Consider the following 12,058-nt stretch of genomic DNA (forward strand, 5'->3'; position numbering starts at 1 on the left):
AGATAAAAAGCAGCAGCAGCAGCAGCAGCTTTAAGCCTCGATCTGCTGCCCCCTCTGTCTGTTTGTGCAGCTGCAGCTTCTCCGTCTTCTTCATGTGGACCCGAGCGAGCGCGTGAGCGAAAGATGCATTTTCAAATTTAGCTGTCTTACACTGTAGACGCACTCTCACACACTCACTTGCACTGGCACCACCGGCACCACCCTCCCTCCCTCCCTCCCTCCCTCCCTCCCTCTGTAACTTCCCCCTCACCTCTCCTCGCTCCCCCTTCACTCACCCTCCCACCCACACTCCATCACCCCACCGTCCACCTCTCACCCCACCACTCTTGCAATCGCTGTGCTCCTCTTCTCTTCTACTCCTCTCCTCCCCTCCACCCACACTCTCTCTTTTTCTCCGAGCCCCCAGCAGTACCACCATCACCACCAGCACCATCATCTCTCCCTCTCCCTCTCCCTCTCTCGCTCTCTCTTCCCTGTCCTTTACCACTCGTTTCCCTCTGTCCCTCCCTCCTCTAAAGCCTTCAGGCTCTGCTTGATTTATGCTTGCCCTCCCTATCCACACACACCCCACCACCACCATCACCACCACCCACCCTTCCCTATCTCTCCTGGAGGTTGTGGCCCGGCTAGTCCCTAAAAACAACAGAGAGAGAGGGAGAGAGCAAGTAAGGGAGAGGAAGACAGACAGACACAGAGAGAGAGAAAGAGAGAGAGAGAGAGAATAACAACCTCTTTTACTTTCCATCCTCCCTCCTTTTTAACCCAGCATTTTTTTCATTCCCCTCTCCCACACTGCTTTTTAAATTGCCTCTGAATTCTTGAGCTGTTTTAGTGCCTCACTCCCCCTTCTCGGCTGAAATTACTTTTTTACCCTCTCAAACTCTGGCATGCTGAGGAAGCAAGTTCTACCTTCCCTCCCCTCTTTGTCCACGCGAGGACAAACACGCACTAATCACACAGACGGTGTGTTGAACTGTTTGTGTAAAAAAAAAAAAAGAAAAAAAAAAAAAAAGGAAGGTGAAGGAGAGACTTTCATTTTCTCGTTTGGAAGCATGTCGCTGTAATGTCGCATAGACAATACGGTGAGCAGCGGGGTCCTGTGACAACACGGCTCTTGTAATGCCTTGTCCTTTTCAACCTCAGGCTGGCCGAGCCATTAACCAGGCCGGGTTGGGGCAAGGCTTCTTTTTGAGTCTCTCTCTGTCACACGCACACACACACACACACTTACATACACACAAAGAGACACAGCGAGCGAGTCTTTCTCCTTTGTTTGCACTTCCATACTCAAACATGCACACAAGCCCTACTTTCTTCTTGACAGCTCTCTTGTGGTCGACAAGCCTCAGTAACTCGTTGCTTAACCACCCTGGACTTTTTCTCTTCATTGTGTTTGGCTACTGTCTCTGGTGATTTGAAGGCGTGGTGCATCGTGTTGTGTGTGTGTGTGTGAGTGTGTGTGTGTGTGTGTGAGAGTGTGTGTGACTGGAGGTGTTAACAGGAGTGTGTCCACCAACAGCCAGGTCATGTGTGCATGTGCAAATAATGAATGTGAATCAGGTTAATGTCGATCATCCTTTTATCTATCTAAGAACCTGCATTTTTATGGGAAATGGAAACTCCCTCACACAACAGTGTTTGGAGGCAAAATATGTTCAAACACACACACAAACACACACACACACACATTGACACACTCCTTGAGCACAATCAGAACAGAAGATCAGAGGTCAAACTGGGTCAGCTGACCCTCCCCTCCCTTTTCAGACCTTCTCTCTCCTCCTCTTTACTGCGTCAAAGCACGCTGTCTAATAACACAACTCCCCTTGTGAAACACACACACACATACACACACTCTCTCTCTCTCTCTCACACACACACACACACACACACACACACACACACACACACACACACACACACACACACACACACACACACACACACACACACTTCACTCAGATATACAGTGCAGCCTCCGACCACAGCACATAAAACTGTATCGTCTATCCATTAGCTGCAACTCTCTCAATGGTTTATAAATGCAGTATCCCTCACAACACATTTGAAGTATAGTTCAACACACGCATCTTTCATTCCAAGGCAAGTCTTATTCCGCCTTTGCTTTTTCCCACTCAAGCCCCCACATAGCTTGCAGCATCGCTCACGCGTTCACACACACACACACGCACACACAAACTCACACATGAACAAAGAGAACCACCATTTCCACATATTTGTCTCTCCTTTTAAAAGGGGGTTTGATTTAGCATAAATGTTGAAGCCAAGGGTGCCCGGCTACCATGGCAACCAAATTAAACGGAGGATCTCTTCAGAAAGCAGAAATCTAAATTATTCGGACTCTTTTATGAAGGGGAAAATGAAAATTCCCTTCACTGTACAGAGACCACTGCACTGTAAAGGCAAAAGAAAGGAGGGAGGAAAAATGAGGAAAATGCTATTGTTTTTTTGTATCTGACCATGCAGTTCAAAGGCGTACCATGCCATTGAAATTCATAGGTTGTCTCATGACAACCAGTACGTTAACACTCAGCATATGTGCACAAAGGAATGATGTAACCGCGGTGTCTCTAAAACTCCAGATAAACCTATTGCCTCTGAAAGACACTACAATACGTGTGTCTACAAATCCTCAGTGAAACCCGGCACACGTATGATGAAATCCATAAGCTGCGTGCATGGGATTAGGTGCGACTGTTTCTGGTGTGGTAAATGATTTTATCTGTTGGAACAGGATGAGGTTTAAGTAACACACCATCTACGCCGGGGCCGATAAAGCTTACATAAGTGAAGGAGGATTATGTACTATATTCCGATTATTTGGCGCGGAAGCCTGTTTGTGGTCAGCTGAATACTAATTTCTAATATCTCACGCTTAGTCTCGGAAATGTGGATAAATCCCCAGAAAGCAGGATACTGTATGTTGCACAGCGGAGTGTGTCAGCGGGAAGCAGAGTGACTCCTTTGCTAATGTCTAAGACATGTATATACAAAATACATATATTTTTTAAAAAGTCAGGGACATGGTCACATTTCCATAACGATGCCATTTAAATCCACAACGTGTGACCGAAGCAATATTACTGTATGACTGTGAGGAGGGCGGACATGTTACATGTGTCCAGGGGGATGCTGGGAGACGTGGTCAGGGGTCATTCGCTCGTCCAATGAACAGATGAGTGGAGGGAGATGGGGGTCAGAGGTGACCCTCTTTTCTCTCTCTCCTTCGCTTCCTCTCCTTCCATTTGTGTGCCTCTCCTTTCTCCATATACGTGTGTGTGTGTGTGTGTGTGTGTGTGCGCGTGTGTGTGCATGTGTGTGTGTTTGTTGTTGGCCAACAGCAGATCTATGTTATTGATTGACTCCTGTGGCTGCTGGGCTGCCCACTGAAGGAGGGGGCAGAGCTCTAATGAATTCCTGCACCTTATGCCCCTTGCGCCAACCCCTACACCCCCTCCTTAATTAACTTTGTTTGTGTGTGTGTGTGTGTGCGTGTGTGTGTGGGTAGGTGGGTGTGGGTGTGTGTGTATGTGTGTGTGTGTGTGGGTGGGGCGGGGGTGTGTGCGTGGATGCATGCATGTGTATTTTGTGTGTATCTCCTCTGCTTCCTCCACAGCTCAACACCCCCGCTTTTACACTCCCCTGCCTTTTTTTCCTTTCTCTTTCTTTTTCCACCCTGTCCGTGCCTCCTCCTCTCTTCTTCTTCCTTCATTTCTCCTCCTTTATCTCCCCCCTTTTTTCTCTATCCCCCCCCCTCCCCTGCATCCGCTACTAGTTTGAAGGCTGCTGATGACTTCGTATGTGTGTCAATCTTATCTGTCGCGCCCCATCTCCATCCCCGCGTCCTCAATATCTCACGAGTATCTCTGCACCTTTCAGATCCATGCGTGTACGTGCATACGGAGTGTGTATCCATCCATCTGATCTGTGATCATTTATCTACAGTGGGCATGAAAAATGACTGACAGTGTGTGTGGGTGTGTGTGTGTGTGTGTGTGTGAGGGAGAGAGGGAGAGAGAGGGAGAGACAGAGTGGTCAACATTGACCTGGTAGACTGTGAAGAGGCTGTATACCCATCGGTATTCCAGACGGGGAGGCAAACTACTGTCTCTGTCACCTTGACTCCCCCTGCAGCAGACGAGCACTGGGCTGCACAGGAAACACTTAGCACTACCTGACTGTAGTTAAAATGGACAATAGGGCTGTTTTGCTCCCCAGTTCCTACTTTAAAAAAAAAAAAATTCCCTCTTTCTTTCTCCCATCTGTTCCTGTTCTCTCTGCCCCCGCATCACCCCTGTTTCTGTCTTCACTTTGTTTATTCCCCATTAGCTTTAAGTGTGAATTCAGCTGTCACTGCATGGGCTTTGTGGAACAGTAGGCTTATATATTAGGATGTCAGAAGGTTTCTGTCCAGAACAATCACACATAATTATGCACACTACCCCCTTAAGGCAACTCTGGAGTCTGCATTAGCGCTCAGAAGTCGGTGTGTGTGTGTGTGTTTGTTTTAGGTGTAGACGAGCCATTCTTTCAAAGTCTCCAAGTCGGTGATGTGCGTGGTGTGTATTTTTGTCCTAGTCTTTGTTAGAGAAAAGCAACCTGTCATCAGTTAAATGTCAATTAGGAGGCAATGAAAGTGTGTTTGTGTGTCTGTATTTGCCTGGGTGCGTACTTGCATGTGTGTGTGTGTGTGTGTGTGTGTGTGTGTGTGTGTGAGTGTGTCTCTGAGTGTTGAGCGGAGCCGTCGTCAGCAGTGTGGTCTGACAGTCTTGTAGATCTACAGTGGATCCTCCAGCGACATGTCTACCGCTGACAGCTTTTCCACTCACTCTGCTTTCAACGACACTGACGGCTAAACACACACACAGACATGATGCGCGCGCACACACACACACACACACACAAACACACACACACACACATACGCATACGCATCACGTCTGTGTGTCTGCCCTTCTCTCTCTCTTTCACTGTCTCTTTATGATCTCCCTGTATTTTTGTTGACTGGTGATGATGAGGTATGTTAGGGAGTCGAGGAGAGAGAGAGAGAGATGAATCAGAGCGGTGACGTGTTGGAAGTTGCTGCAGAAAACACTGGGTGTAAACGATGACTCGACTGAGAGGGTTGAAAGAATTGGTTTAATATGTTGGTTGGGGGGTGGTTGGGAGGGAGGGGGGTTGTGGGTTTTCACTCAAGCTGTTGTTGTCACTGTCAGGTGAAACCCTCAAATCAACAAAGTGACAACTTTTCAAATACAGTGTCACCAGTTTTTGTATTTTGTCCACCATCCCTTTTTTAATCCCCCCTGTGAGAGGATTTCATGAATTGAGAAGATTGGCAGGATTTTCCACCAATAGAGAAACATGTCATCTCTCAAATTAAGTCACAACAGTGCTGTGTGAAATGTTTTGAGGTAATGTCCCGTACCAATTCAGAGAAAAGAGCACAGGAGCCTCACCCATCTTTCTGTTACCTCATCTGTGTTCTCAGGGGCAGACGTGACCGAACCCAACAGCTCAGACAGCCGCGGCGAACGCCTGGACTTCTTCCTCAAGCAGGAAGAGGCTCTAACCGCGGAGCCCGGCTTCATGGGTCCCAACGAATCGGAAGAGGCCGGAGGAGGAGCCGTGGGCGGGACGATCTCATCGGTGGCCAATCTGAAGGCGGCGCTGATGAGTAAGAACAGCCTGCTGTCGCTGCGGGCCGAGATGATGGGAGATGATAACCCCCTGCTCTTCGAGTACCTGCCCAAAGGAGGACACTCCCTGTCGTGTAAGTCACTGTTTACTAACACTGCGCTCACACTGATCGTTAACGCACACTTACACCCAAAACCAACCACACATCTCATCATAACTTACAAGTCAAGTATACACAAATCAACCAGTGTGTGTGTGTGTGTTATTTTTTGAGTACCTGCTCATATGGTCACCTGTGAAACTTAAAACATACAGGCTTGACCGCTTTTGACATGAGGGTCCTCTGCTGCAGAGTATTTTCCCTCATCAGCCACTGTATTGGGATAACACTGAATGCATGCGTGTGTGCGTTTGTGCATGTGTGTGTGTGTGTGTGTGTGTGTGTGTGTGTGTGTTGCCACTTCAGTGTGTAACGAGACTGTGTGGCAATGCCAGTGATGAATAGTCAGCGGTGACTCAGTGAGAGAACATTTTGCTGGGATCGCTCTCTCCGTCGTGAGAAAATTTGTTTGGTTTTATGTGACAGTTTCTTTGTGCGTATCAGTGGGTCTACGGCTGTTTCACAGCAGCAGAGTAACACAACAGAACTGCAGCAACTGTTCACATATTAGTCTCTTACTGAATTTTACCAGCAAAAGTGATGATGAGCTTTGCTTGGAATAACCCACTGCTCGCTGTTAAAAGCAGCTTCAAAATAAGGAATATTTTTCTTTAAATTGTTCCAGTGAAAACATCACTTTACAAAAGAAGATGATGTTATTCTGAGATTTAAAAAAAACAACAAACAGATTACAACACACTGCTATATTCAAGTAATTATTTCCCGTACAATTCTGTTGTGATTATGAACGACTGTGAAACTGATATTTGTGTATTTTTGTGTTAAGCCTTCTTCCACTCTTTGAATGGGGTATGAATATCCCAGCAGAGAAGAAAGAAAACTCAGCCTAAATGTCCCAATCAATGCCTCTACTTAATGAAGAACAAATAATTTTCTAATCACACCAATAATAGATCAATACACATGCTTAATTGCACCTAATTTGTCCATGTGAACAAGGGAATTTGTTCTTCGCTCAGTCCGTTCTTGTTTTTGTTTTTTTTTGGCTCTCAGTGAAGGTGTTAAACTGTCAGTGTGTCTGTAGTACATGCATTTCTGTGTGTGTGTCTGTGTGTGTGTGTATGTGCCAGTGTGAGCGTATATATTTGCTTGAGACCATGTCCGCGAGGGCACATTCGTGTGTGTGACTCTTGTGTTTGTGTTTCTTTGCTTTTACTGGCTAGTAATTGGATCTTTTGTCCCGAGTTCTGCCTGTCTTTGTGAGCGGAAGAAAAGCAAAGGAAGGGTACAACTCCAAGCCTAGTCATGCCTTTTGAGTTGAGCCCCACTCACCTACAAAATAAAAGACAGAGCCAGGGCTGAATAGACCAAAACACACATTCGAAATTGCACATACGCGCATGTGCCTGCGCACGCACGCCACATCACATCACCCCTTTTGTGCAAGTGTTAAGTGTGTGGGATTGAGATGTTTCTGTTGGCTTAAAGAGGAGAATCAGATGCTGTCACAGCACAGATAGGCAGCCTCACAAGCTCCAGGAAAGAGAACAGGCTTTTTGATACACACTCACACTTTACAGATACACTCAGCCTTGACTATATGAATAGAAGATTTTAGAGAATTCAAAGAATGTTAATCATTTGCTCCCCGCTTGGGAAAAAAAAATGTTGAATAAGTCTTATAGCTGTATTTCTGTTGTCACCAAAGAAACCTTGGGGAGGTTTTTGGTTAGCCAATCCCTATTTTAAATTCCCTGCACAATAGGGGTTGGGGAAATGGGCTTGTCACGATGGCCAACAACCTCCCCTCCCTCCCTGGGTCTGCCCCCGTGTCTAAATGAGGACAGAAAATAAACAAACACCGTACCTCAGATTACTGGGCGGAGGATAAGTCTGCCTGGTTTGACAGATCGCTGCTCCCTGCCTCCCTCCCTCCCTCCATTCAGCCTTCTTTCCCCTCCTCCTCTTCTCCTCCCTTGCTTCTCCTTCACCCCTGCTTAACATCCTTCCTGTCCTTTTTTCCCTCCTGTACTCCCCCTCACGCCATCCCTCCCTCCCTCTTTTCCTCCATCTATTTCTCCTTCACCCCTCCTTAACACTCATCCCTCACACTCTCCCTCACTCCCTCCCCCCTCTGGCCGACTCCTTCAGTGCCTCCGTATTTGTTTCACTCCTGTCTCTTGCCCCCTTCTTTTACCTCTTCCATTAGAGCATCAAAGTATGTTGGTTTTAAAATCCTGGGAAAGTATTGATCAAGGCAGAGAGGAGGTAGAGCAAGGTCACCTGGCCCAATTCAAGAGAGACCACTGAACATCAGCACAAGGCCTTGACATAGACTTTCTCTCCCCCTCCCTTCCTCTTCCTCTTGTTCTCTCTTTTCTATAATAGAAAATTCTCCCCATAAGATTCATCCATTCAGAATCTCACCAAAGTGAGAATCAGTGCTTCTGCAGTTTATCCACTGAAAACCTTTTCTCTTTACATTCGGCCTTTCAAACTGAGCCGACCTCCACCTTGTTGACGCGTCAGGCGGGCATTCAAATGCACAGCTCCTCTCTTTGGCATTCGTTTGCATGGGCCACAGATTACATCCTCCTAGCATGTCGTCGAATGCCAATCTACAGTGGAACCAGTCTGTATGTCAATCAGCCTCCTGAATCCAATTAAGATCATTTGGATTTGGCCCCGTTACCCCTCTGTGCGTCAGACAATCAATGCCAGACAATGGATTTTGCCGGACCATCCCCATGCACCTGTCCACGCCGCCACCGTGTACCGACTGTAAAGAACATCCAATTAACTATAGGGATCATACTGACATTATTGAACTTTCTCCCCCACCGCCTGCTCTCATCACTTCACATGTACTTTTGAAAATTGACTCACCATGTACAGTATAGTTCCCAGTGGCTCCATAGCTGCCACTCTCCAGAGATGTCATGATTTTCATATGATTTAACACAGATTTATCTCAATTGGGAGGCAAAAGACATTTCAGATTTAAACTTTGGATTATATATATATATATACAGTATATACACCAACGCCCTACTTTCTGCCTCTTTACTTAAATGCAAGAGGATAGAAAGAACAGTGAGGGTCAATGTAAAGGCAGATATCGATACTGGAGATGGAAATAGCTTCAATGTGGTCATGAGATCTTCCATTAAAGGTGACCTAAACTACTTTATATATAAACCTTTTGGATTTGCTGGCACTTTTCCAAACACCTCTTACCTGTAGGAGATGTATGCAGCATGTGAAACATGGATACAAGTTCAAGTTTCTTTTTTGCTTTTCAACACAACAAAAGGAGTGTAGAGAGGTTTTTGCTAACTGGGTGTCATTAAACCTTTTTCCCGTAGAGTCATAGAGTCATAGACTCCAATCCTATCTGGATATTTATTCCTAACCTGACTTAGTAAGTTTTAGTTAATTGGTTCCTGGCAGCTGCTCAGTCACCTTACTGTAACTGGTTCCCTAAAGCTTAAACAGACGCAAGTATCTTGGCCCTGTTCTGGCAGCAGGAGAGGCTGCAGGTTGTGTCTTAGTGTTAACATAATTCAGGTACTCTACATTACTGTATTTTTCTCCTTTCTATTTCTTTTGCTCCTGACGCTGTGCAGTGAGTCAGCCTGCTGTTATTTGTATTCTGTACAGCTCGCCAGACACGACGAGCCATATTAAAGTCAGTGAGACAAGATTGCAAAAATTACATTCAAATGTTGGAGTTCTTCAAGAGGCCTGAGCCGACGCAGTTTAACCCGGTCGACGTACTGTACCGCAGATATCCCATGATAGTCCGGGACGAGATTTGTCAATGAGCTGCTATATCTCACCTGTAGCTCATCCCTTTGCCCTTTCTGTCTTCATTTCTTCCTCCCTGTTAATGTTGTTCCTCCCGTTTACAGCCGGGGGTGAGGAAGAAGAGATGGGGAGTTAAGCATTTGTGTGTGTTCTCAGTAAGTGGGAGTGGGGAGTGTCGGGCGCGGTAGTTTAACATTCCAGGAATCCGTCCATGGTCGAGCCTCATGGTTGTGTGATTCTGTCCGTTGTGCAGAGGAGGGCAATGAATGGCTAACCCACTGCATAACTCTGGAGACATTCCCCAAAACGCTGCCCACACTCACACATACTCAGACACACACACGCGCACACACTCCAGAATAACCTGCAATACATTATACTTTGATTAATATGCACAATAAAGAAAAGAGATGCACTCTCAGCAGCAGCTAATGGTGATATTAATGTAGCAGAAAAAGCGCCTGTGTGAATAGTTATAGAGAGCTAAAGGCTCTGTGATAAATTCCAAATTCTTTATCCAGCGTGCCTCAACTTGTTGCTGGTAAACATCTTACATGGTCGATATACTCGTCCTTTACCCTGCGTGTACAAAAAGTCTTCACTTGAGCTGCAGGATGGCTCCTGTCCAAAACAATCTCCCTCCACACTACAGAGGATCCTCAAGCCCCCTCTCCTTATATGCATTTTACTTGCTCACACAGCACATGCACACTCTCTCACAAAACACACACATGCTGCCATCCTCTGCGCACGCATGTGGGTGGAAGGAGAAGGAGAGCAGAGGAGCGAAAGAAAAAGAGAGAGAAAGAGAGAAGAGAAGCCCTAACCCTTTCCCCTCGGCTGGTGGAAAGTGAAACTTCAGAGTTTTTCTTCCTCCCCCTCTCCATAGTGTTTGATAGTGTAGCACTGGCAGCCTCTGTGTGCCCCCCTGCCCACTCTCTCCCGTTGTGTTCTGGTGGCCAGCTGCTAGCAGAGTTGCAGTTGTACGTGAGTGGGTGGGTGAGACTCGTTTCCTGTGCTCCTCAGGGCTCCGCTCCAACAACTACTGCAGCACGCTCCGGCCAGGGGCCACGGGGGCCACTATTCATAACAAACAGGGGGCTGGCTCCTCTCCTCCTCCTCCTCCTCCTCCTCCTCTTCCTCCTCTTCTTCCTCCACATCTTCCGCCATCACCACTACCACTACCGCCAACATCATCATCATCGTCATCATCATCATCATCCTCATCCACATCGACATCAGCATACTGCCCACCCACTCCACCCACGCCACTGCTCCCCTCTGAGCCTCAGCCCCTGGAGGCCCCCGGTCTGCGGGCTGGGGTATCCCCGCTGCGCTCAGAAGGGTTGGACATGGAAGTGGAAGAGGCCCCCGAGGGCCCAGAGCCCTGCACCTTGCCCGAGGTAAGCACACACAGCCTGGCTCACCTCCAGGGCGGGTGGGGAGGGGGGACGGGGGGGGGGGGGGGGGGGGGGGGGGGGGGGGGGTGGGGGGGGGGCTGCTCCCTGGGCGCTGCGCCTCCAGGCGGATGAAAGTTTGATCCGCGTAAAACCGAGTGGAGACGAGAATCCAGGGGGCAGCTTCACCCTGCTTCTGCAAACGCACCGAGAGGGGTCGAGAGGTGATGGAGAGTAAAAAAGTGACTGGTGACATGATGGTAGTGGGGGGGGGGGGGGGGAGGGGTTAATGGGGTTATTTGTCATGATTGGAAAGTCTTTTTCTTTTCTAAACACGCAACTACATCATCGCTCAACCCCTCTCTGTATCTTGTTCTCTGTGTGGAATCTGGCATATTTCCTGCTACACTGGAGAAGAAACACTGTCTGTCTGTTTTCTTTTGTTTGTCTTTCTTTTCTGTATGATTTGTTTGCTTTCTCTTCCTTTCAGATTTCCAATTCTTGACTCCTGCCTCACTTTTCAAATACTCTTTTAATATAGCTAGAGCAGATTTCACCTTCCAAGCCAGCGGTCTTTGCTCAGCATTAGTAGTAATGTGGCTATATAGTGGTTAGATTAGAGATGACACATCTGGTCACAATGGCAGTGTGTGCTTAGATATGGCAGATAACGGGCAAGGTAGTGAGATGAGACTGAGTAGAATCAATACTAGTAGACAATGAGAGGTTTGCTCTCACAGCCCAGGAAATTGTTTGTTCTGCTCCGCGTGTGTGTTGATGTGCGCGAATGTGTGTGCGCGCGCGTGTGTGTGTGTGTGTGAATGTTATGTGTGTGAGCATGGCGGTATGAGCATGTGTGGATGTGAGTTCTGTGCCAGTCTGTGTGTGCGGGTGAGCATTTAGGAGCAGCATTTGATTTCAGCGGACCTGCCTCCCAACAAGCCTCCCTATCTCTACGGACAAGCCATCTGTTTGCCCAGTGCACTGTGTTCTGTTCTTGGAGAGGAGGAGGAGGAGGAGGAGGAGGAGGAGGAGGTGTAGGGACCGAGGAAATGGGTGGGGGCGAAGGAAT

General features: G+C 47.5%; 1 protein-coding gene across 2 annotated transcripts in view; it reads left to right on the top strand.

Moving 5' to 3' along the window:
• zbtb46 (zinc finger and BTB domain containing 46) overlaps positions 1-12,058 on the top strand; it is a 57,529-nt gene that overhangs the window by 39,978 nt on the left and 5,493 nt on the right. The window contains exons 4-5 of one of the 2 annotated variants that reach the window (XM_083976276.1): positions 5,513-5,794; positions 10,616-10,992. In XM_083976276.1, coding sequence (XP_083832402.1) covers positions 5,513-5,794; positions 10,616-10,992 — 659 coding nt within the window. The remainder of the gene's footprint in view (positions 1-5,512; positions 5,795-10,615; positions 10,993-12,058) is intronic. The other variant, XM_083976275.1, reaches the window with a different exon arrangement.

This window comes from Trachurus trachurus (assembly GCF_905171665.1).
Source record: "Trachurus trachurus genome assembly, chromosome: 7".
NCBI lineage: Eukaryota > Metazoa > Chordata > Actinopteri > Carangiformes > Carangidae > Trachurus > Trachurus trachurus.